The 27269-nt window shown below is 38.9% G+C and overlaps 1 protein-coding gene across 6 annotated transcripts in view; it reads right to left on the bottom strand.

Annotated features, from left to right (window-relative positions):
* LOC122646492 (DNA (cytosine-5)-methyltransferase CMT2-like) overlaps positions 1-27043 on the bottom strand; it is a 119264-nt gene extending 92221 nt beyond the window's left edge. For 3 of the 6 annotated variants that reach the window (XM_043840063.1, XM_043840062.1, XM_043840064.1), the window contains exons 1-6: positions 25735-27043; positions 25155-25186; positions 24946-25045; positions 4385-4492; positions 4164-4283; positions 3916-4009 (exon numbers count right to left, since the gene is read on the bottom strand). In XM_043840063.1, coding sequence (XP_043695998.1) covers positions 3916-4009; positions 4164-4283; positions 4385-4492; positions 24946-25045; positions 25155-25186; positions 25735-26898 — 1618 coding nt within the window. In that variant the 5' untranslated portion in view covers positions 26899-27043. The remainder of the gene's footprint in view (positions 1-3915; positions 4010-4163; positions 4284-4384; positions 4493-24945; positions 25046-25154; positions 25187-25734) is intronic. The other 3 variants (XM_043840059.1, XM_043840060.1, XM_043840061.1) reach the window with 3 other exon arrangements.
* Positions 27044-27269: the final 226 nt, after the last annotated feature.

Consider the following 27269-nt stretch of genomic DNA (forward strand, 5'->3'; position numbering starts at 1 on the left):
CTTTATTCCTTCTCAGCATCCTCTTCAGGGGGAGAATTGTCGAAGTGAACAGGCTGCTGATTTCCTTCATTATCCTCTACCTATCTCTCCCTTTATGCTTGACATTGGAAAGCACAGGACTGTGGATGTGCATGTGAATACAAAATTGGTTGTTGAAAGTAGTTCTGGTAAGGAGAAGGATTACCACATTAAATACAAACGGGTTAAAGGCTTGCATAATGAAGGAAAGAAGACCTGCTAAGAGTCCTCTTTGGATCCAAATGCAAATCTTGCGATTCATTCTCCTCAATCAAGTGGCATCCCTTCTCCTCCATCTGATTTAGATCTTCCTATTGCTGTTAGAAAATGGAAAAGAGCTTGTACTAATCCTATAGCCCAATTTGTTTCCTATGATGCTCGTTCTCCTACAGATCTTGCCGTTATTGTTGCCCTCTCCACTGCTTCTATTCCCAAAAATGTTACTGATGCTATGTCTGACCATAAGTGGAGACAAGCTATGTCTGAGGAAATCATGGCTCTTGAAAAGAATGGTACTTGGCAATTAGTGGATCTTCCCAAGGGACATGTCCCAGTTGGATGCAGATGGGTCTACGCAATCAAGTATAAATCTGATGGTACTGTTGAGAGATACAAAGCAAGGTTGGTGGCCAACGGGTACAGTCAAGTCTATGGGATTGACTATCAGGAGACATTGCTCCTCTGGCTAAGCACAACTCTATAAGAGTTCTTTTATCATTGGTTGCCAATAAAGATTGGTCATTATATCAGTTAGATGTGAAGAATGCCTTTCTTCATGGTGACTTAGAAAAGGAAGTGTACATGCAAACCTCACCAGGCTTCAAAATACCTTCAGCTGAAGGGAAAGTGTGTCTCCTCAAGAAGGCACTATATGGACTTAAACAGTTACCAAAGGCATGGTTTGAGCGCTTCCGATAGGTTACTCTGAAGAATGGATATTCCCAGAGTCAAGCTGACCACACTCTCTTTACCAAGCGGGGCAATAGTACCATCACAGCCCTCATTGTCTATGTTGATGATATTGTATTCACTGAAGATGATATAGCTAAGATAGATAAAATGAAAAACTACTTAGCTCAACAGTTTGAATTCAAAGATCTGGGTCCCTTTAAGTAGTTCTTAGGCATTGAAGTATCAAGGACCAAGAGAGGAATCAACATATGTCAACGGAAGTTTGTTCTTGATTTGCTGACAGAGACAGGGATGTTAGGCTACAAACCAGCAAGTTGTCCTATTAAGTAGAATCATAAACTAGGAAAAGATTGTGGTCCTTCTTTTGTTGATGCAGGGAAGTACCAGAGATTAGTGGCGAAACTCATCTACCTATCTATGACTCGCCCAGATATTTCTTATGTAGTGGGAGTTATGAGTCAGTTTATGCATGCCCCCAAGAGTGAGCACTTGGATGTTCTATACCGTATCCTTGGATACTTGAAGTCCTCCCCATGGAAAGGACTATTGTATGCCAGACATGATCACCTGAGGATAGAGGGCCTTACAGATGCTGACTGGGCTGGATCCATCATAGACAGAAGATCTACATCTGGCTATTGCACATTTGTTGGTGGTAATTTAGTCACATGTAGAAGTAAGAAACAACCTGTTGTAGCTAGATCCAGTGCAGAGGCAGAGTTTAGGGTAATGGCTCATGGAGTTTGTGAACTTATATGGCTGAAACAATTGGTTCAAGAGTTGGGCTTTGATACTAATGATCCTATGCGGCTCTATTGTGATAACAAGGCAGCCATAAGCATTGCTCACAATCCGGTGCAATAAGACAAAACAAAGCACATCGAAGTGGACAGGCACTTCATCAAGGAGAAAATAGACTCTGGTTGCATTTGCGCCTCTTTTATGAAGATTGGTTATCAATTGGCAGACATCTTTACTAAAGGGCTTTCTTCTCTTCAGTTTGGTACCCTATTATGCAAGCTGGGAATGCATGATATTTATTCACCAACTTGAGGGGGAGTGTTAGAGTTTATATGTTGTAGGGGTACTTTAGGAACTAGTTAGTTAACTAGTTGCCTTATATTGTATTTCATCTGTTTTACCTTTTACCTCCCTAGGGAGGTGTATGTAATTTCTTTTAGCTCATTAGTGAAGTAATATAGGTGTGTTGGAGTCTATTGACCAATACACAGCATTGCACCGTATTCTCTTCTTCTCCTTCTTCTTCTTCAACATTCTACCTTCATTTCTCACCTTGTTCTCTTACATCCCTTAACTTCCAACTCCTTGACCCCTCACAGTTCTTACGCTAGTCACCACACCATCATACATATCTTTTAATTATGTCCACGTATTTTCTTGAAACCCTTCTCTTCTCTAGTATATGCCAAATTAACTCCATAGGGACTCTGTCTTATGCTTTTTTCTAGGTCAATAAAAACCATATGGAGATTCTTTTTGCCTCTCTAAATCTTTCCATAAAAAAAGGGCATACCCAATGCACGAGGCTCCTACCACTGCGGGGTCTTTAAATCTTTCCATGAGCCTCCTAAATAAGAATATAGCTCCCATCGTGGATCTTCCTGGCATAAAACCAAATTGGTGCTCCGAAATAGTAGTTTCATTTCTCGACTAGGTTTCAATGACCCACTCCCATAACTTCATAGTATGGAACAAGATGACAACTTGTATTAAGAGTTTTGCTAAAGAGGTCCTAGGGGAAATGAAAGGAAACCGTCGCATCCCTAGGGAGACTTTAAGGTGGAATAATGAGGTTCAAGCAGCCATTAAGACTAAGAAAGCTAATTTTAAGACACAGCAAAATTAGGGTGTCTGAAGTAAAAGAAGCTTTAAGAAAGATGAATGTAGGCAAGGCATCAAGCACAAACGGGATCCCAATAAAAGTATGGAAGAGCTTAGGTATTTATGGTTTATCTTGGCTAACCAAGCTGTTTATTAATATTATGAGTACAAGGAAGATGCCAGATGAATGGAGGAGAAGCATTGTGGTCACAATTTACAAAAATAAAGGTGATATTCAAAGATGTAATCCACGTTGAGTGGTCAAGCTCCCCAGGTATAATCTTACAGTCTTTACAGAACAATCTAACGAACCTTCTAGTTAGAAAGAAATTTATTTAGCTGATATGATCCCCACTTTTGTAGGTCACTAGATGCTTCTCTCTCTTTTCAAGGTGACTGTTCACAATGGATAAATCATAAGCCACAGCAAAATCTAAAACTGAAATCCCCTTTTCATTCCTCTCTTCAATACCATAACCTCCATATACACCTTCAAAAACTCTACAATCTTTCCCCACATGTCCATTCATATCACCCTTTATAATAATCTTTTCTGCTTGACTAAAACCTTGCACTAATCCATCCATGTGTTCCTAAAATTGTAACTTCTACTTTCATCCAATCCTATTTTGGGTGCATAAGCGCTAATAATATTGACAAATGACAAACTCTTTCTCCACACAAGCTTGAAGGATATAATCCTATCTCCAACTCTTTTAACATCCACCATATCATTCTTTAGATCTTTATCCACTATTATGCCCACTCCACTTTTATTACTTTGATCTCCCGTATACCAAAATTTAAAATCGTCCAACTCCTTAGCTTTTTTGCCCTTCCACCTAGTCTCTACAAATACAGGCAAAATTAATCCTTCTTCTCCTGGTCATGACTTCTATCAACTCTAGACTCTTACCCCATTAAGGATTAAATATTCTAAGATGCTAATCTAATCCTATGCTAAATAATTTGTTTAAACTCTAAACATAAAAATAAGCAAATTAGTACTGGATTTTGCTTGCAAGATGTTATCTATATTCATGAATACTTGAGGAAATAATAAATATTTTAATATCATGACTATAAGCACTATTTGATAAGTCTTAATGTTGTAACTAACCAAAAACATTATCATAGACTTACCATCCACAGTGGTAGAAAATGTTGAATAGTCCACAGAATATTTCATATCATAGTAAAAGTCACATGGTGGAATATATTTTGATTTTAACTCTACCTGCAAAAAATAACTGAATTACTAAAAAAATTCAACAAAGGAAAAAATGGAAATTTAAAAACTTCAGCATTGCAACATAATCACACACCCCAAAAGAAAACTGCAAAATAAAACTATTAGATTTACAAACTCAAAGTTCAAAATTAAAGCATACACTAGGAGCTACTTGTATGATCTTGACTTTTGAAACAATGCAATTTAATATGTTATCGTTCATGAGATCAGAGAAAAATAGGCGTTTCTTGTCGTGGAATTCAGCTTGGTCTTTCATAACCTGAGGAAAGTTTAAATAACAAAAAAGGAATAGTAAGCATAAAAACTACATGAAACAAGATCAAATGAGTTAATGAAATTCAACATAACCAACATTCTCACCGTATCCTCAGCTCGAAAGAACCATTGAACCCTAAAGTAATCTTCTCCATCCACTGTCTTAAAAAACTCTAAGATCTTTCCCACGTAATTTGGTCCCCCTTCTTTTCCCTGGAAGATACTTTAGTGATAATTAATCATTTTAAAGATGTAGAGATTGCAAGACCAATAATAAGTGTTACCTCAATCATGAAAAGGACAAACTCCCAACATCCCACATGGACATGAAAATTTATAAATTCTTTATTATAAATGCCTGTCTCAAAGTAAACTTATATTTTCCATGTTTCTAGTGAAAATCAACTAAGTTCTTATTAAATTATAATGATTTTGATCCAAATCATAAAACCAAAAGTGAACTCAACAAAATATAAATAACAAAGTAGGACTGAAAGCGGAACCTGATTCCTTGGCCCCATCTGTTAGAGTTTATGTAATAAGGGTTCTTTGGGCACCAGTTTATTATCTTATTGACTTGTATTGTAATTTTAATTTTTACCTTTTACCTCCTTAGGGAGGAGTATGCAATTCCGAATATCATGTTAGTAAATCAATACAACAAACTCAGCTTTATCCAACTTAATGGAGTCGATCATGTTAGTAAATCAATATAGGGAGAGAAATCTATTCTTTCCCACATTCGGTTGGACACTTCTTTCTCTCTTCTACTCTTCTCTTTCTCTCATCTTCTCTATTTCTCTTCTCAGCTCTTACCTTCTCCTCTCTTCTCTTGAATCAATCCTTGCACTATTTCCGACTTGGGATCAGAGCGTGGTTTGAGAGTCAACCAAGTGATGCAGATTCATCACCAAACTGTGCTTCTTTGCTTAGGAATAAGTCTAGGGTTGGGTTGTGTACATGTTGGGCCTTTGATCCCGTGGTTTAATGTAATAGGCCACTTTTATGGGCCTAAACTATGGGTAATTAGGTTGCATACGGGGTTAGTTGTTTTAGTTCCATACTTAGTTTTATTTTGGTGCTTTTGTTCATAAATCAAACCAGTTCAATCAATGGTTAAATTTAAGTGATTTTAGTAGTTTTCTTTTAAGTATTTAAGTTAGCTTGGATTAGGACTCTGTTTTGAGTCTATTTCAGTTTCCTAGTCAATTTAAGTTACCTAATAGGTTAAGGATTGGATTAGGCCATTCCTTTTAAGTGTAGGAGTCTATTTTTGAGTCTTTTATATAAGGTTGTAAGGGGGCCATAGTTGTCATGGCGTCGCCATGGCGTCCTGGCGCTGGAGAGGGTTGCATGGCGACCTACGCCATGGCGTCCCTCTTTGATTTCTTCTTCCTGTCTCTCTTTCCCTCTTCGATTTCTTCTTCCTGTCTTCGATTTCTTCTTCCCTCTTCGATTTCTTCTTTCCCTCTTCAATTTCTTTCAATTTCTTCTTTCCCTCTTCGATTTCTTCCTCCTGTCTTCTTTCCCTCTTCGATTTCTTCTTCCTGTCTTCTTTCCCTCTTCGATTTCTTTCGATTTCTTCTTTCCCTCTTCGATTTCTGAATTTTCTTCTTAAAACTTGAGAAACAATAGAGAAAAAATAAAACATGGCTTGAGTATACATCTATTAACACATTAAAAATAGACAAAATAAAAAATAAAACATGGTTGCCATGGCGAGCGACATGTCGATATATCGACGTGACACCCCTCCACCGACTTGGATCGCCGTGACGCCGTGACAACTATGAAGGGGGCAAACATTAAACTCGAATTTTGATATTAATGAAAAGCTTTTGCTGCTCTTCTCTTCCATTGAAGATTTTTGTCTTGTGTTTGATCAAGGCTGGTGGGATTGGTGTTTGATCCAATCGACACCTTGCAGTGTGAAGCCCGGGTGGTTCGTTGGTTGGATTGATGTTTGATCCTATTGACACCTTGCGAGGTGAAGCCCGGGTGGTTCTTTCGAAGATCTCCTTTGAGTTCAAGTTCAAAATCTGATTTTTATTCAAGTTCAAGATCTGATTTTTATTCAAGTTTCTCCTTCAAACAAGCTGCCGCCAAGATAATTCTGCTATTCCAGTAAGTTTGAAACATTCCCCATCCCCTAATTCTTCTTCTAAATCCTCTACAACCCTAACCCTAGTTTTCCCCTTTTGCTTTTTGAGTTTTCCCATAACCTAAAACCTGCACAGACCAATCCGCCCATCAAAACCACACCAACCCAGAACCGAATTACCCTCTCTGCCCCTATAGCACTCGGTCCAAACCACAGTTGTCATGGCGTCGCCATATCGCCGCCATGGCGTCATATTGCTGGAGAAGTGGGCATATCGACCACCGATATGGATGATGTAAGAATATCGACCGATATAGCCTCCATGTCATCGCCATGGGGCCGCCATGGACGCCATACCACGACATATGGCCATATCGGGCAACATGGTTGTTTCAAATTATAAAACTTAATTTTTTAACAAAATTTTTTTTAACCATTTTTTATTTTAATGCTTTTTCCTTGACATAAAAAAATTTTAAAAAAACATCAAACAGAAAACACTAATACACTATTGACTAATACATATTCACATCAGCAAATTTTTTTTTATTTAGATGGGTTGTTTATTAGCTTTATTCGCTCAACATAAATTATGTTCTTGTAATTGTTTTTTTGTTTTGTTACTTTTGTAGTCACTTTCATATGAATCATATCTCAACTCTCATAATTTTTCAACTTTATTATCAGCAAGACTATTGCTATCAATTATTTGATATGATTTCATATACACTAATGAATATTACACTCTCATGAATTAAACCATAGTAGATTAGTCGTACACTTTCATGTTAATTTTTTATGTTATAGGGTATATATTATAGCATACTAAATGACATTAAAAATAGAGAAAATAAAAAATAAAACATTCGACATGTTGATATATCGACATGACACCCCTCCACTGACTTGGATCGCCGTGACGACGTGACAACTATGGTCCAAACCCTAGCCTCATCCTCCCACTTTAAACCCTAGATTCCCCTATTTTACTCTTTTCAAAAACCCAAAACCCTAACCCTATATTGCTATTAATTCAAATCAGCATACTTCCCTCCATTAAAACTGTAATGCCCCAAAATTTTGAAAGCCTAAATGTGTTAATGAATAATTAATTATCTATACCCAGGGGTATTTTCATAATTTTACACTTCAGGGGCAAATCCGTAAACTAGTAATTATTATTTTTTATTTTTGCCATTGTGTGTAGAATGTAATTCTGGAGGTAACCTAGTACTGAATGGGATAATGACATTTAAGAATTTAAAAGTGTTTTCGTTCTTTATTTAAATATTGTTTTGGGGATTTAATAAACAAATGAGTATCTAACATAGTGGTTGAAACTTTAATTAATCAAGAAATCTTGGGTTCAAGTCTTAGGGGTGGGTGCACAACATAGTTAATTCTCTTTTATTTTTATTTCAGCCTTAGTCTGGTGGACCTCACCCTACCAAACAACCCGTGAGAAGGGGGAAAACTTCAGAATCATGGAAATATTAGAAGGCAGAGATAAAATAGGAGAGTGGGTTAAAATAAATAAATAAATAAGGGAGGACAGACGTATCATGTGTGAGAGAAAGGGAGAGAATGAGAGAATCTCGTAAGAGGGAGAGGGAAAGAAACCCAAATAAAAGGAAAGAGAGACTAAGTGATAGAATCGTGTACTTCAAAGTGAAGAAGGAAAAGAGATAGAGTTTGAAATCGAGAGGGAGTGTGAGAAGGGTGTGCATCAGATATAAAGAAAGACGAGAAGGAGATCTGAAACAAGAAAGAGAATCGAACCAACTTCTGGTCTGTGGATTTTGGGCTACAGTTCGGACTGCAATTGGTGATGGAAGGCTGCTGGACTTTATTTTCTATTGCTCTTCCATCCTGTTTTTGATCCACAATGTCAGGTCAGTCAAAAAACTTGTATTATTTTCTTATTATTGAACCCTTGCTGTCAAGGTTTTCTTGGACAGATCAGTTCTGCCATAACTCTTGGACCTACTGTCCTTCTCTCAAGCCCTTTTGAGGGATTCCAGCGCATCATTAGGGCTCCTTCAATCTGGGTTTCAGCCCCGTATAGGCTACCTACTGCCAACCATAGGTGACCCCCTTCCTGTTCCAAAAAAACAAAAGAGAGAGAAAAACAAAAACCTCAACTCTGACTATGTATTGCTCGATATGTTTCTGATCTCCAACAGATTATCTTTGACCAGACCTACTTAATGTGTGATTCATATTACTCATGATGATTTTTGCTTTGTTTTAAGGATTAAATTCTGACTTTTCTCTACTCTATTTTAAAGTTAATTTCTAAATTTTGCTGCATGGGAACCTTCTCTGATTTCAAAGTTAATTTCTAAATTTTGCTGCATTGGAACCGTCTCTGATTTTAAAGTTAACTTCTAAATTTTGCTGCATTGGAACCTTCTCTGATTTTAAAGTTAATTTCTGAATTTCACTGTATTGGAACCTTCTCTGATTTAAAGCTAATTCCTGAATTTTTACTGCATTGAAACTTACACTGATTTAAAGCTAATCCCTGAATTTTTACTGCATTGAAACTTACACTGTTTTAAAGCTAATTCCTGATTTTTACAACATTGAAACCTATACTATTTAAAGCTGATCTCTGATTTTTATTGCATTGAAAACCATTCTGTTTTAAGATTAAAATTCTGGTTTTTCCTTACATTGAAAACCATTCTGTTTTAAGGTTAAAATTCTGGTTTTGCCTACATTGAAAACATATTCTCTTGGGACCCAAATTTGCAAGACCCAATGTAGGTCAGATTAGGATGACGTTTTGGGGTTTTGTTGGCCTACCAGGGGAAGAAACTCTATTCTGATTTGGACCCATTCTGAGGTTGCTTGTTGTTATGATTGAGAAACTTCCCTATTTTATTTTGGACCTTATTTTGACTCTTGAGGGAATAGGGTGCTGGTTTGATTTGTGAATTAAGGTGATTAATAAAGAACACCTTATAATTGCAGATAGGGACCTTTTGGAAACCGGAAACTCAGAGGGTGAGGATAACACATTTGCAGACTAAGGTAAGTAGATTATAGTATGGGTACATCATAGGTATGTGGTTTGGTTGTGTGATGTGATGAGTGATATGCTTGTATTATTGAGAAGTGATGACATGTGCTTATTTGAACTGTGTTTAAGTGTGTACCATATGTTTATAGGAGATAATTGAAATTTGGAGACAAATACTTTTGTATGTTGTATATTGTAATGTTGATGGTTACTTGGAGATTTCACCTCTGTTTTCTTTTCACATCAGTGTTTTAATTGGAGAGAGTGATTTTGAAAGGTGATATAAAAGGAGATTTTGAGGGTAAATAGACAGCCCCGGACCAGCACCAAAGAGGTTGTTTGTTCCGTGGAGCCACGGAAACATACCCACTGTACACATATGAGTTGTCGGTGGGATATGATATTAATAGGAGACAATTGGAGATAATTGGAGACGATTGGAAATAATTGGAGATTGTCCGTGTCCTCTCTCGTGTTATGGGCGGTGGGAGCCTGTTTCCCTCAGTGCTGGCTAAAGAATGATAAATGGAGATGACTTTGTTTTAAAATGATGGTGTTTTATTAAAAGTTTTATTTTCTTGGAAAACTAAAAATTTTTTTGTTCTAACTATTGATTCTTTGGTTGTTCTGCGTTGTATTTCTACTATTTTCTGGCTTACTGGGCTGTTGAGCTCATCCCATTAATTTTTATATTACAGAGGAGTAGAGTGGAGATACTGCTTGCAGCAGAGCTTGAGGGCAACCTAAAGTTTTCTTTGCATTGGTTTTTATTTTAGTAGATGGATGTAGTAGGGTTATGTAAACTCTGATAGAGTGACTTGAAGTTTAAATTAAGGACATACCTTAGATTGCCACCAGTAGGTACATTTTGAGATTTAAGAATTTGATTTAATTTTTGTTGAGACTTGAATTAGGTGATGTGTTTTGAATGTTTCCGCATGATTTTGTCGATCGTTTGATCAGCACCCGTGAGGGCTGTACCTTTACCTGTATCTGGGTTTGGGTCGTTACAGAAATGGTATCAGAGCATAATTTTGGGGTAGAGTCTGGTGGCATAGGGACATCAATAGAGGAATTATAATAAATCACAATATACCGACATTGTGGGATGATTGATTTGTTGAACTAAAAACTTTATAATAATTATGGTTAATTTTTCTGTTAATAGGGAAATGAGTCATTATGATAGAAGAAGGGCAGCCGCTGTTGGAGGTAACGGGCAGGTTGGAGAACAGGATGATCCGGTAAGAGTGATCGAACAGTTTAGGAAGTTGCGGCCAACTACCTTCAAGGGTACCACTGACCCATTCGTTGTTGAGTCTTGGGTGCGGGAGATGAATAAGATTTTCAGATTGTTCGGGATTACGGATGCAATGAAGGTGGAGTGCGCTACTTTCATGTTGCAAGGAGATGCTGATTACTGGTGGGAGACCACCAGACGAGTGCTTGAAGGGGGGAACCAGCCCGTGACTTGGCAGAGATTCCTAGAGACATTTAATGAAAAATATTTCCCATCCACCGTCCGTCGACAGAAGGAGGCGGAGTTTTTACTACTGCAACAAGGGACCAGTACAGTGGCCGAGTATGAAAGGAAATTTGATGAGCTTGCCCGTTTCGCACCACGACTGGTGGACACAGATGAGAGGAAGGCTAGGTGATTTGAGGATGGATTGAAACCGGAGATCAAGATGGTGGTTGCTACTCACCAATCTGATGTTTATAGTGACGTGTTGAATCGAGCCCTGATTATAGAGAGCAATAGTAAGGATGTAAGCCACCCTGAAGCAAATGAACAAAGGAAGAGATTCAAACCAAACAATTATCAAGGTGGTACTGCTAAGGGATGACGTGATTTTGGCTCCAACAAGAAATTTGTTGGAACTTGTCCTAGGTGTGGGAAGGTACATTCTGGGGAGTGCCGTCAGGAGTTAGTGACTTGCTTCAAGTGTGGGAAGAAGGGGCATTATGACAACAGTTGTACTGAACAACAAGAGGGAAAAATCTGCTACAATTGCAAGAAGCCCGGATACGTGATCAAGGACTGTCCGGAAGGGTTAAAGCAAGGGAACCAAAGTACTCAAGGAGGACAAAGGCCCAGGGCACAGGGGAGAGTTTATGCACTGACAAAGCAGGATGCTGAAGTATCACCTGAGGCGGTGACAGGTACACTTATCATTTCTGATCGACCAGCTTATGTATTGTTTGATTCTGGGTCAACTCATTCTTTTATTTTGCATGCTTTCTCGTCAAAGATAAATATTGTGGGAAGTGTATTAGGTAGTGAGTTGTCTGTTGCCATCCCATTCGGTGAAATTATGGATTCTTTTATGCTGTTCGAGTCTGGTGTAGCGAAAGTTAATGGGCATGACCTAGTTGCAAATCTTTACCTTTTAGACATGAAGGACTTTAACGTGATTCTAGGCATGGATTGCTTGTCTGCATACCATGCTAGTATTGATTGCTTGAGGAAGGAGATAATTTTCAGACCTCAGGGTGAAGTTGAGTGTCGGTTGGGTAGTGCTAAAACCAAACCGTCTATGCCTATGATATCAGCCCTAAAAGCAAAGCGGTTGCTTCAGATTTCAGAAGGGGTGTTGGGGAATTTTGGCCAATGTAGTTGATATTATGGCCAAAGGACCGGCTGTTAAGGAAATTCATGTTGTTCGGGGTTTTCCAGATGTATTTCCGGATGACTCGCCAGGACCACCCGATCGAGAGGTCGAATTTACCATTGACCTTGTCCCTGGCATGGCACCAATTTCTAATGCGCCTTATCATATGACTCCGTCAGAGTTGAAAGAACTCAAGGAGCAGTTGCAGGAGTTGCTTGACAGGGGATATATTCGCCCCAGTGCATCACCGTGGGGTGCTACCGTGTTATTTGTGAAGAAGAAGGATGGCACGATGAGATTATGCATCGATTATCGAGAGTTGAATGGAGTCACTATCAAGAATAAGTACCCGCTATCCCGAATCGATGATTTATTCGACCAACTGCAAGGAGCGTCGGTTTTCTAAAAAATTGATCTTCGTTCGGCTATCATCAGCTAAAAGTCAGAAAGGAAGATATTCCCAAGACGGCTTTCCGAACGAGGCATGGTCATTATGAGTTCGTAGTGATGCCATTTGGTTTGACTAACGCACCTGCTGTTTTCATGGACTTCAAGAACAGGGTATTCCACAAGTATTTGGACCAGTTCGTGGTTTTCTTCATCGATGATATTCTGATCTATTCTAAAAGCACTGAAGAACATGAAGAACACCTGAGGATTGTGATGCAGATTTTAAAGGAGGAAAAGCTGTACGCTAAGCTCAAGAAGTGTGAGTTTTGGTTAGACCGAGTCAATTTCTTGGGCATGTCGTATCAGCTGAAGGCATATTGGTGGACCCTAGCAAGGTCGAAGCCATTACCAATTGGCCTAGGCCCACTAATGTGACGGAAATCAGGAGTTTCTTGGGTTTGGCCAGTTACTATAGGAGATTTGTGGAGGGTTTCTCTCGGATAGTTGTATACTTGTATCATTGACTAAGCTAACAAGGAAAAATGCCCGATTTGAGTGGACCGAGGAATGTGAAGCAAGTTTCCAAGAGCTTAAACAAAAGAAGTTAATAACTGCCCCGATGTTGACAATTCCCTCAGATACTGGAGGACTCGTGATATACAGTGATGCATCACGGAAAGGACTTGGATGTGTCTTAATGCAGCATGGCAAGGTAGTGGCTTATGCATCGCGACAATTGAAGCCGAATGAGCAGAATTATCCAACACATGACTTCGAGTTGGCAGCGGTGGTGTTTGCACTGAAGATTTGGAGGTATTACTTGTATTGTGAGAAGTGTGAGATATACACTGACCATAAGAGTTTGAAATATATCTTTACCCAGAAGGAATTAAACATGAGGCAACGGCAATGGCTCCAGTTGATCAAAGACTATGATGTTGCTATCAATTACCACCCGGGTCAAGCGAATGTGGTGGCGGATGCCTTAAGTAGGAAATCATAGGGATACTCTGCAGCTCTCTTAACTAAACAACGACACATTCTCGAAGACTTAAGGAAGTTGGACATAGAAGTGAGGGTGGATGATGTTGCAGGAAGATTGGTGAGCCTGACTATGCAGCCATCACTGATTGAGAAGATTAAAGCCGCTCAGGATGGAGATCATAAATTAGTGAAAATCAAGGAGTCAAAGAAGGCAAACAACCTGATTTTGGTACAAGACTTTGCGTACCTGATGATGCTGAATTGAAACATGAAATTATGGAAGAAGTACATTGTACTCCTTATACGGTACACCCCGGTAGTACAAAGATGTATCACGACTTGAAGGGTGTATATTGGTGGAACAACATGAAGAGGGAGATTGCTAGTTTTGTGAGACATTGCCTGACATGTCAACAAGTGAAGGTGGAACACCAGAGGCCGTCGGGACTGTTGCAACCACTTTTCGTTCCTGAATTAAAGTGGTAGAACATTACCATGGACTTTGTTACATCATTGCCAAGAACGAAAAAAGAGACATGATGCTATTTGGGTGATTGTAGATTGGTTGACGAAATCAACACACTTCATTGCAGTTCAGGTGACTTATTTGTTAGAGGAAATGGCTCAATTGTATATTAAAAAAGTTATCAGACTACATGGGGTATCAGTCTCCATTGTGTCTGATCGGGACCCAAGGTTCACGTCACGATTTTGGCGTAGTTTGCAGGATGCCATGGGTACAAGAGTAGACCTTAGTACAGCCTTTCACCCACAGACTGATGGACAATCGGAGCGGACTATTCAAACATTAGAGGATATGCTGAGAGCTTGTGTACTAGATCTCAAGGGTTGTTGGGAAGACCATTTGCCACTTGTGGAATTTTCCTATAATAACAAATACCAAGCCAGCATAGGGATAGCACCATACGAGGCTTTAAATGGACAAAAGTGTAGATCTCCAACCCATTGGGATGAAGTGGGCGAGCGAAAGATTTTAGATCCTAAAATTTTGCAAAGGACTTGCGAGAAGATAGAATTGATTCGAAGGTGTATCAGTGCAGCACAAAGTAGACAGAAGAGTTACGCCAACAGTCGAAGGAAGAAACTCGAGTTTGAGGTACATGATATGGTGTTTCTAAAAGTTGCTCCTATGAAGGGAGTGATGAGGTTTGGGAAGGAGGGCAAGTTAAGTCCTAGATACATTGGACCATTTAAAATCCTCAAGAGAATTGGACCAGTGGCATATCAGCTTGCTCTACCGCCTTCCTTATCCGGTGTGCATGATGTATTTCATGTATCAATGTTGAAGAAGTATATGTCGGATCTTTCACATGTTTTGAGCTATGAATCACTTCAACTAAAGAAGGATTTGACCTATGAGGAAGCGCCAGTTTGGACAGTAGAATACAAGGAGCAAATGTGGCGGAACAGGACAATACCGTTGGTGAAGGTGCTTTGGCCAAATCATTCGATGTAGGAAGCAACTTGGGAACGCGAGGACGAGATAAGAACTTGCTATCCACATCTTTTCAACAATTCAGGTAAGTGAAATTTCGAGGACGAAATTTTATGAGGGGAGGATGTAATGCCCCAGAATTTTGAAAGCCTAAATGTGCTAATGAATAATTAATTATCTATACCCAGGGGTATTTTCATAATTTTACACACTAGGGGTATTTTCAAAATTTTGCACATCAAGGGCAAATCCGTAAACTAATAATTATTATTATTTATTTTTGCCATTATATGTAGAATTTAATTCTGGAGGTAACCTAGTACGGAATGGCATAATGACATTTAAGAATTTAAAAGTGTTTTTGTTCTTTATTTAAATATTGTTTTGGGGATTTAATAAACATGTGAGTATCTAGCTTAGTGGTTGAAACTATAATTAACCAAGAGGTCTTGGGTTTAAGTCTTAGGGGTGGGTGCACAACATAGTTAAATTTCTTTTATTTTTATTTCAGCCTTAGGCTGGTAGACCCCACCCCACCAAACAAACCGTGAGAAGGGGGGAAACTTCAAAATCATGGAAAGATTAGAAGGCAGAGATAAAATAGGAGAGTGGGTTGAAATAAATAAATAAAAAAGGGAGGGCAGAAGTATCGTATGTGAGAGAAAGGGAGAGAATGAGAGAATCTCGTAAGAGGGAGAGGGAAAGAAACCCAAATAAAAAGAAAGAGAGACAAAGTGATAGAATCGTGTCCTTCAAAGGGAAGAAGGAAAAGAGAGAGAGTTTGAAATCGAGAGGGAGTGTGAGAAGGGTGTGTGTGAGATATAAAGAAAGGAAAAGGAGATCTGAAACAAGAAAGAGAATCGAACCAACTTCTGGTCTGTGGATTTTGGGCTACAGTTTGGGCTGCAATTGGTGAAGCAAGGCTGCTGGACTTTATTTTCTATTGCTCTTCCATCCTGTTTTTGATCCACAACGTCAGGTGAGGAAAAAAACTTTTATTATTTTCTGATTATTGAACCCTTGCTGTCAAGGTTTTCTTGGACAGATTGGTTCTGCCATAACTCTTGGACCTGCTGTCCTTTTCTCAAACCCTTTTGAGGGATTACAGAGCATCATTAGGGGGTCCTTCAATCTGGGTTTCAGCCCCATATGGGCTACCTACTGCCAACCGTAGGTGACCCCCTTCCTGTTCAAAAAAAAAAGAGAACAACAAAAACCTCAATTCTGTCTATGTATTGCTCGATATGTTTCTGATCTCCAACAGATTATCTTTGACCAGACCTACTTAATGTGTGATTCATATTACTCATGATGATTTTTGCTCTGTTTTAAGGATTAAATTCTGACTTTTCTTTACTCTGTTTTAAAGTTAATTTCTAAATTTTGCTGCATGGGAACCTTTTCTGATTTTAAAGTTAATTTCTAAATTTTGCTGCATTGGAACCGTCTCTGATTTTAAAGCTAACTTCTAAATTTTGCTGCATTGGAACCTTATCTGATTTTAGAGTTAATTTCTGAATTTTACTGTATTGGAACCTTATCTGATTTAAAGCTATTTCCTGAATTTTCACTGCATTGAAACTTACACTGATTTAAAGCTAATTCCTGAATTTTTACCGCATTGAAACTTACACTGTTTTATAGCTAATTCCTGATTTTTACAACATTGAAACCTATGCTGTTTAAAGCTGATCTCTGATTTTTATTGCATTGAAAACCATTCTGTTTTAAGATTAAAATTCTGGTTTTTCGTTGCATTGAAAACCATTCTGTTTTAAGGTTAAAATTCTGGTTTTTCCTACATTGAAAACCTATTCTGTTTTAGAATTTTGGGACTACTTGGGACCCAAATTTGCAGGACCCAATGTAGGTCAGATTAGGATGAGGTTTTGGGGTTTTGTTGCCCTACCAGGGGAAGAAACTCTATTCTAATTTGGACCCATTCTGAGGTTGCTTGTTGTTATGATTGAGAAACTTCCCTATTTTATTTTGGACCTTATTTTGACTCTTGAGGGAGTAGGGTGCTGGTTTGATTTGTGAATTAAGGTGATTAATAAAGAACACCTTATAATTGCAGATAGGGACCTTTTGGAAACCGGAAACTCAGAGGGTGGGGATAACACATTTGCAGACTAAGGTAAGTAGATTATAGTATGGGTACATCATAGGTGTGTGGTTGCTTGTGTGGTGTGATGAGTGATATGCTTGTATTACTGAGAAGTGATGATATGTGCTTAGTTGAACTGTGTTTAAATGTGTGCCATATGTTTATAGGAGATAATTGAAATTTGGAGACAAATATTTTTGTATGTTGTATACTGTAATGTTGATGGTTACTTGGAGATTTCACCCATGTTTTCTTTTCACATGAGTGTTTTATTTGGAGAGAGTGATTTTGAAAGGTGATATAAAAGGAGATTTTGAGGGACTGCCCCGGACCAGCACCAAAGAGCTTGTTTGTTCCATGGAGCCGCAGAAACATACCCACTATACACATGAGTTGTCGGTGGGATATGATATTAATAGGAGACAATTGGAGATAATTGGAGACTATTGGAAATAATTGGAGATTGGCCGTGTCCTCTCTCGTGTTATGGGCGGTGGGAGCCTGTTTCCCTCAGTGCCGGCTAAAGAATGATAAATGGAGATGACTTTGTTTTAAAATGATGGTGATTTATTAAAAGTGTTATTTTCTTGGGAAACTAAAAATTTTTTTGTTCTAACTATTGATTCTTATTGATGGTTGTTCTGTGTTGTATTTCTACTATTTTCTGGCTTACTGGGCTACCTCTCTTTGGAACCTAAAAAAATAGAAGGTTCCACTAGAGACTATAGCATGTAAGTAAACATATTTAGAAGATCTAATGGAGTTTCCTCATCAACTAGAAGAGCTAATGGAAGAAGATTGGAGGTTGTGAAGTCCATTTGAAGAAGAATGGAGCATGTACACTGTTACCGCCAGCCTCTCCTTCAAGTTCCTTTTCCTCCTTCATCAAGCAATCTTTGGGAGTAAGGCTGGGCTTGCTAGAATCACCTAGGGTTGGCTTTCAACCACTCTTGCTCTTGGTTACTAAAGGGATGAGCTGTTGGAGCACAACTCATCCTCTTACAATCTGCCAGGTACCGCCAGGTTTTATTTTTTGCCCTTAATTTTGTTGAAAATGGTGATTTTGGTTGTTGTTGGTTAGTGAGTTACATCATTTGGGACTTACATATTGTCATGCGATGAAGCTACATCGTGAAGGGTGTATGTGAGTTGATTTTCTTCAAGTTTTTATGGTTGGTGATCTCACATATCAAAATTGGGAGACCGGGAACTCAACTGTTATGACTTGATTTTTGCTATGAAAATGGAGATTGGTAGCATGTTTATGAGAAAGGAGACTGCACCAAGGATATATAGGATAGTGTCTCCAAGACCTTTGACCGAGTGGGTGACTCAACTAGATCTATCAACTCCTTCAAAAAGTTATCATAATGAAGCAAGGAGAAAAGACCATCTCTATATATTAAACACAGTTATTGGTCTCTGGGAGGAGTATGACATTATCAAGATCTCCAATTGTCCAATCTTCAGGATGAAGCAAAGGTCTATAGAACTCTTAAAAAGGAACATGTTTTGGTTCTCCTTGGTGGGCTAAACCCGGACAATGAGCCAATTCAGGTACAAATATTGGACCGGTCACCTCTCCCATCTTTAGATGAAGTATGTAGCTACTAGCAAAGAGAAGAGATCCGAAGAGCATGACAGGAGGATATTGCAGCATTTCGCAAAGTTATGTCACAGCTGGGCAGCTCTTCTTCTACATCTACAATGTCAAACTCCTTTGATTGCTCCTTCTTGGGTTATTGATTCTAACTCTAATGATCAAATGACTGGTATGTCCCAGTGTTATGCAACAACAACAACTACTCAGTCTTATCCCAACTAAATGGGGTTAGCTACATGAATCCTTTCAAAACAAATTAGGGAAAACTGAGATCCACACCAAGGGAAATAAAAGTAAGAGGAATGAAGAAATGAGATAAGAAAAGTGAGAAATGAAAAATGAAAGTAAGAGGAAAGAGAATAGCCCAGGAAATCGGAAAATCTCAGCTACATGGTGCCGACAACGTGGATCCTTGGCCTCAATAAGCTCTATATGAGGTCATACTTGGCACAAGACCCAAACTATACATATCATTCTTCACAACCTCACCTATGCCCGCCCGTAGCTCTTTTAGCTCCTTCAATCAGAATTAGATCACTCCTCCTTACCGGGGTGTCCCCAAGCCTCCGTTGCACATGGCCAAACCACCTCATATGACATTCTCGAGTTTGTTGCTGATTAGGGCAACTCCACATTAGCTCTAATACATGCATTCCTCACTTCATCCTTCCTAGTTTTCCGCACATCCATCTTAACATCCTCAACTCGCAACACATAGCTTCTCTATATGGCACTTCTTAATAATGTAGTTCTAGATAGGGTAAAGCCCTACTAGAAGCCAAGTAAAATCAAGTTCCGATCAGTCTGCTGTTTGGGGCAGATATGGGGCTGTTTAGGGCAAATTTAGGGTTTAGGCTAGGGTTAGGGGTGAATGTGATAAATGGTAATGATCAGCAGGTCTAGGGGTTATTTTGTTATAAAAATATTGGGATGAGTTTAAAATTCCTGCAGAATTAGGTTAGGGTTTGGTTGTTAGGTTTCACGTTCTAGGTGAAACCCGGGTTTTGGATGGGAGTTTGAAGTTGGGTTTTAGATGATCAGATTGGGTTCAAACTAGGATCGAGTATAGGGCTGGGATAGGGATGATATGCCTGAAATCTGAGAGAATTGGGTGAGGGGATAGGGCTGGATAGAACTTAGATTGAACTAGGGTTTAAGAAATTAAAACAGAAATTAAAGGGGGATCGAATGGGAAAGGAGAAGGAATGGAAAACAGAATTTAAATTCAAACTTGCCACAGGATTCCCCCGACAGCAGCTTGAACAAAGAAGGATAGAGCCACCTTCAAAGAGAGAACCTCCCAGCCGTCACGGCGCAAGGAGTCACAGGAAGTCCACCTGTCCTTCTTCCTTGATAGATCCACAAGGCAACACTCCAAGGAGCAGCAGCAATCGGCAGCCAGCAAACAGTCTTTTCTTTTCAAAAATTCAATTGTGGGGGAGTCTCCACGATTTGATTTATTTATAATAAGGCCTTAGGCCAATTCCTAATACAATCTAACTACCTCCTGACTTAAAATCGTGGAAGGAACCTAATTAAAACAAAGTTACTAATTTAAAACCCTGAAAAGACTTAGTTACCCCTATTAACTTAAATTAAAAGATTCTAACTTAAAACTACTGATTTAAAAGAAAATTCCATACTAACCAATAGGATTTAAGAACCTATTAGCCAATAGGAACACTTCACTTAAATTAGACCAATTGAACCAATTGGATGCAACCAATTTAAATCGGTTCAATTTAAAAAACAGAAAATCAACTTAGTATGGAAAATACAAGCAAAATAAACCTAACCTATGGCTCCCTACTTAAGCCCTAAGTTCAAGACTTCTTCTTCTTCTTCTTCTTCTTCCTACTTGGAGTTGCATTACTTAACTACCCAAAGTCCACCCCATACATCATAGCAAGTCGGACAGCAGTCGTGGAAAACTTTCCTTTAAGCTTTAAAGGAATGTGTCGGTCACACAGTACTTCGGTCGCATCTCTCCATTTCATCCATCCCACTTTAATTCTTTGTGAAACATCATCATCTATGTCTCAGTGTTATGATTCCTATTATATCTACTCTAGTAGGGATAAGGTTAGGGTCGTTGATGGATAAGGCAGTGTCCATGTTACTTCTTCCATTTCCCTTGACTCTATTCTTCATGTCCCTAACTTTGCCACTAATCTCTTATCTATGAGGCACTAAACCAAATCCTTGGGTTGTTGTGTCACTTTTTTTTCTTATAATTGTTTTTTTTTCAAGATTTGGAGACGAAGAAGGGTGAGGAGAAAGGACTTTACCTTCTTGAACCCCGCACACCTATTTTGCCCACAACTCAGTCCTATGTGTGTAGGCCATCCTTCTTTTATTGTTATGAGAAAACAGTTGCAACATTTGTTTTCTTCTTTTTGTTCTTTCTATATTTTTCAGTGTGAACCATGTATATTTGCTAAACATTGTCATTCTTCTTATTCCTATCATTGTAATAGATCCATTGTTCCTTTTCATATAATGCATTCTGATGTTTGGGGACCCACTCACACTACTTTATTTGACTGTCATTATTTTTGTTTCATTTGTTGATAATTATTCTCGGTCCACCTGGACCTTTTTTATGAAACATAAAACTGATTACTGATGTCTACGATGCCTTCAAAATTTTCTATCAGATGATTTGGACTCAATTTAATACTAGAATTAAAATTCTTCGTTCTGATAAAGGGAAGTACATGTATGGTCGACTCCAAAAAAAAAATTTACCAATTATGGCATTATCCATCAAAATGTTTGTGTTGACACACCCAACAGAATGTGGTAGCTGAGAGGAAAAAAAATCGCCATTTGTTGGAAGTCACTAGGAGTCTACTATTTGGCATGCATGTCCCCAAGACTTTTTTGTCTAATGCCCTTCTTACAGTTCACTTCTTAATCAACCGCATGCCCACTAAACTCCTTGGTTCCAAATCCCCTTTAGCAATTGTCTCCTCAAGTTTCTACTTTCTATCTTCCCCATCCTAGGTGTTTGGGTGTTTGTTATGTCTCTGTTAATAAGTCTGCTTGGACTAAACTTGACCACAAGGCCCTCAAATGCCTTTTTCTTGGGTATTCCCCCTCTACAAAAGAAAATAAGTGCTACTATCCCTCTTCTTGAAGGCAACTACACTCCAAAGATGTCACTTTCTATGAATCTATACCTTTCTTTACTCCTCATCAACATCCTCTTCAAGGGGAGAATAGTGGGAGTGAAAAGGTTGTTGATGTCACCCCACTTCCTTCACTGTTACCCATTCCTCCATTTCTATTTGATGTTGAGAAAAATAGGGAAGTGGATGTTATTGATGTTGTTGATTATTTAGGGAGTTATGGTAAAAAGGAGTTACTTGTGTACCAAAGAAAGGGAAAGAAGACCTGCAAAGAGTTCTCTTTGGATCCACATCCTGAAATCCACCTCCCTCAATCAGGTAACACTCCTGATTTAGATCTTCCCATTGTTATTCGAAAGCGAAAGAGAACTTGCACTAATCCTATAGTCAAGTTTGTTACCTATTATGCTATCTCCACCACAGGTGTTGCCTTTTCTGTTGCTCTTTCCTCCACTTCCATTCCCAAGAATGTCATTGAGGCCATATCTAACCCAAAGTGGAAGGAAGCCATGTCTGAGGAAATGATGACACTTGAGAAGAATTGCACTTGGAAGCTAGTTAATTTCCCCAGGGGGAGAGTTCTAGTTGGATTTAGATGGGTCTACACAATCAAGTACCGATCAGATGGTGTTGCTGAGAGATATAAGGCCAGGTTGGTGGCCAAAGGGTACAGTCAGGTGTATGGGATTGATTATCAGGTGATATTTGCTCCAGTGGCTAAATACAACTTGGTAAGAGTTCTCTTATCATTAGTGGCCAATAGAGACTGGCCATTGTATTTGTTGGATGTGAAGAATGCCTTTCTCCACGGTGACTTAGAAAAGGAAGTGTACATACAAAACTCCACCCAACTTCAAGTTTCCTTCAACTAAAGGGAAAGAATGTATCCTAAAAAAGGCATCGTATGGCCTCAAACAGTCCCTGAAGGTTTGGTTTGAGAGGTTTAGACAAGCCATTATGAAGAATGGGTATCCCTTGAGTCAAAATGACCACACTTGATTTACCCAACGAGGTAATGGTACTATCACAACCCTTATTGTCTATGTGGATGGCATTGTGGCGACTAGAAATGAAAGGGTTGACATAATTAGACTGAAGTCCTACTTGGACCAACAGATTGAGATTAAAGATCTTGGACCCTTGAAGTATTTCTTGGAGAGTCAAGGTCTAAGAGGAGAATAAATATCTGTCAAAGGAAGTTTGTTCTGGATTTGTTGAAAGAAACAAGAATGTTGGCTTGCAAACTAACAAACTCTCCTATTGAACAAAACCACAAGCTTGGAGAAGACTGTGGTTCATCCCTTATTGATGCAAGGAAGTACTAGAGACTAGTGGGGAAATTGATCTACCTCTCTTTGACTCACCCAGACATTACCTATACAGTTGGGGTAGTAAGTTAGTTTATGCATACCCCTAAGAGTGGGAACTTGGATGTTGTATATTGCATCCTCAGGTACTTGAAATCCATCCCAGGAAAAGGACCATTATATGCCAGGCACAACCATTTGAGGATAGAGGACCACACTAACGCCGATTGGACTGATTCAGTTTCTAACAGACTTTCTACATCAGGCTATTGTACATTGGTGGATAGTAACCTGGTCACATGGATGAACAAGAAACAGCTTGGGGTGGCCCAATCTAGTACAAAGGCAAAGTTCAGGGCTATGCCTCATGGAGTTTGTGAACTCCTATGGTTGAAAAGGCTGGTCCAAGAGTTGCGGTTTGATACTAAAGCATTGTCATAACAAGGCTGCTATAAGTATAGCCCACAACCCTATGCAACATGACAAGACAAAACATATTGAGGTGGATCGACATTTCATCAAAGAGAAGATTGACTCTAGCTACATATGCACCCCTTTTGTGAGGACAGGTAATCAGTTGACTGACATCTTCACCAAAGGGCTCATTCCTCATCAATTTAGTACCCTTTTGTGCAAGCTGGGAATGTATGACATTTATTCTCCAGCTTGAGGGTGAGTGTTAGAGTTTATGTAATAATGGTAATTTAGGCATTGATTTATTATATTGTTGTCTTGTATTGTACTTTTACTTTTTACCTTTGACCTCCCTAGGGAGGTGTAAGCAATTCCTAATATCATGTTAGTAAACCAATATAAGGGAAGAGAAATTTATTATCTCCTTCATTCAGTTGGACACTTTTTTCTCTCTTCTTCTCTACTTCTCTTCTCTTCCTCTCATCTTCTCCAGTTCTCTTCTCAGCTCTTACCTTCTCCTCTCTTCTCTTGAATCAATCCTTGCACCATTCCAACTCTATCCGCTTAGTTCTTAAACCCTAATATCCACTTTTCTTCTTCTTATCATGGCACTTAACTTTCGATAACCATTCCATTTGGTTTTATAGCGGGCAAAACCTTATGAAGACCCAACCCAGTACCCCAGTAGTCTTCTATCTAGCACTATTTCCTGCTTGTGATAGTCTAATTTGAAGTTCTGCCAAAATAACTCAAACAGTCAAAAATACCTTGTCAATATTTTAACCATAACACCCAATTCAACTAGGATAGGAAAAAAATTGATCTTGATTGGAAAGGTAACAAAATAACCAATCTGATGACACCAAAAGTGTTCATGGACATGTTCAACCCCTGGAAAACTGGACCAGAAGACACAATGGATCCCAAACTAAGTTTCTACTTCTAAAATTAAAATAAAGACAACCCAACTTGGAAAAAATAAAAAGGACTAAAACTGACAATAAAAATTTAATCCAAAAACACCATACATTTCTAAAAATGAAATAAATCTAAAACGAAATATATCAGGAATTCTTACTTTTTCCCCCTGACTTTTTTATGTTTAAGCATGAGTTAAGTGTAAAGAAAATAATCTTACCCAAAAAAAAGTGTAAAGAAAATAATTATTTTTTTTCCTATTTTTCATATAACGTTAGTCAGGCACAGTTGAATAAATGAGTAAACCCCATTTTCTGTTTAAGGTAAATCCATGCATCACCCCATTTTTCAATGAAGGGGGAAGTAGTAAAAAGTTCACACCATTTTTCAATGAAGGAAGTAATAAAAAGTGTGCATACAATTGAAACTGCTGCTATGTTATACTAACTCTCTCTCTCACACACACAATTTAGATGATATCACATGATTAAAAGACACCACTGTATTAGAGTTATCAGACCTATATTATAGTTCGTCTTTCGTGAATTACGCAATGCCCAATAATTTCATATGAAAATAACTTGCAACTTGACAAAGACAGAAATAACGAAAAGTCACCTTCACATACGCAAAATCTCCAATTTCGAAAACACATTTCAGAATTTCAGCTTGAGCATAATGACATTGCACATTTAAAAACATTTCATCTTCATCATTGCTGCCACAAAAAACATTTCAATTTTGAGCAGCCTAAGAAAGATGAAGGGCATACACATCCAAGGGATTATAAACACCACAGAAGAGACAAGTAGTAGAGTATCACTCACTCAGATGCTTTTTGACCCTTACTCCCTTTACCCTGCAAAATCCAAAAAAAAAATCCATACTCAGAATTTCAATGGTTAAAGCTTCATATTACCATTTCTACAGATTTGACTTTTATTCTGACACATGGCAAAATGATTTCAGGCTGAAATTCACCACATGAGTAGGTGGCCCATAGTCTTAGTGCAATAATAATAATGAAGAAAAAGGAGGACATCTATAATATCTAAAATCTTTATGGAGTGGAGTGCCTGGTGACCTGGTTCCCATACCATAATATAAAATTATATTTTTTCTTAAGTTGGTTTCAATTGAGTACAAGAGAGTAAAGCATAATAATTAAAATTTGTATCCCATGAAAATATCTATTAAGTCAATCACTTGGTAAGAAATGGACAAGTAAGACAGAATTTGTTCTTGTCATTACCATTTCAATCACTACACAAGATAAAATTAACAGCATTCACAAATAAAACTCAATATTGAAAAGGCATCAAACAATAGTAACTGTGATAGTTTAGCGTAACACAGGTCACATATATGCAACACATATCCATTCAAAAACATCAAAACTAACCAGACCTTTCCTTCATAGCGCCAAGGCCATCTTTTGCAAGCTTCCTCAAAAGGGATAGGTTCTCCAATAAAGAAACAGTTGTTCCCTTTAATCTTCTTTGAAACATAGCATTTCTGTTTCTTTGAATGCCACTTATAGGCTCGACCAGCCAACTTCGCTGAATTAGCCTTATGGGCACTGTTCTCTGTCCCTGCCGGAGCTGAGGATGTCCTCGGAGAACATCTCCGCCATCCTTCCTCCGACATTGCCAAACCAAAACTTGTAACTGAAACTTTCTGCTTCTTTGCAGGCTGTTTCTCAGCCAAACCAGGGAATTGTACTGAGTTAAACTTACGTCCACTTTTCCCAGTCCCAAGCGGAGGTGAGGACTTTCTTGGAGACTGTCTCAGGCAATGTCCCTCCATGGTTTCCAAATCAATAATTACGACTGACGTATTCCGCTTCTTCACCAGCTGTTTCTCCTCTGAAGCTGCCAATTGCTTTGAATTAGCCTTACAGCCACCACTGTACCCAGTCCGCAACAGACCTGAAGATAGCCTCGGGGACCGTCTCAGCCATATATCATCCAATAACGTCAAATCAATAATCGGAACCGAGATTTCCGGCTTCTTAGGAGGCTGTTTCTCAGCCGAACGAGCTAAATTATCCAATTGGACCTTACTTCCACTGTTCCCAGTCCCCTCTGGAGCTGAAGATATCCTCGGAGACCGTCTCAGGCATCTCTCCTCTGACGTTTCCAGATCAAAAATCAAAACTTCAGTTTCCTCCTTTGAATACTCCTCATCCGAACCAGCCAATTTCATTGCATGAGCCTTACAAGCACTATTCCCAGTCCCTTCCAGAGCAGAGTTAATCCTCAGAGACCGTCTCACTCGTCTTTCCTCGCGTCTTCCCTCCAACGTTTCCGAATCAACAATCGAAACCGAAGTTTTTCGCTTCTTTGAAGCATGTTTCTCCGAATGCATTGGATTAGCCACACATGCACTTGAAGACGATAATCTTGTAGACCGTCTCAGCCATCTTCCCTCCGACATTGTCGAATTTTTCTTTTTCAAGGCCCGTTTCTCATCCGAAACAGTCAATCGCAGAGCCGAGCATCTCCTAATATACCGTTGCATGCATCTTTCGTCCGGCACTGTTAAATCTATTATCATTGGAGCCATGTGCATTGAACCAGAAACAGAGGTTATCCTCGAAGGACGTTTCAGGGGTCTCTTGCCCGGTATTGCCGATGCTTTAATATTTATCTACGATAGATCTCTGCGATTACCATTCTGAACCAAATGAGGCGTTCTTGGATAGGATTCCATGATTCTTGGAGACCTTCCTAAGCTCTTTTAGTCCGCCATTGCCGAAATCAAGACACGCACCCCCCCCCCCCCTTCTCCCAGGAAAAAAATAAGAAAGCTTAAAACCCTAGCGTGGCGGAGATCGAACAAGGGGTCATCATTTCTGTTAGATCTGAGAGAAACTGTTCACCGGCTTCGAAGCTGAGGAAACGACTGTTGGGGTATATATACTCGAATTTTTCAAAAAAAAA

Source organism: Telopea speciosissima, chromosome 11 (assembly GCF_018873765.1).
Source record: "Telopea speciosissima isolate NSW1024214 ecotype Mountain lineage chromosome 11, Tspe_v1, whole genome shotgun sequence".
NCBI lineage: Eukaryota > Viridiplantae > Streptophyta > Magnoliopsida > Proteales > Proteaceae > Telopea > Telopea speciosissima.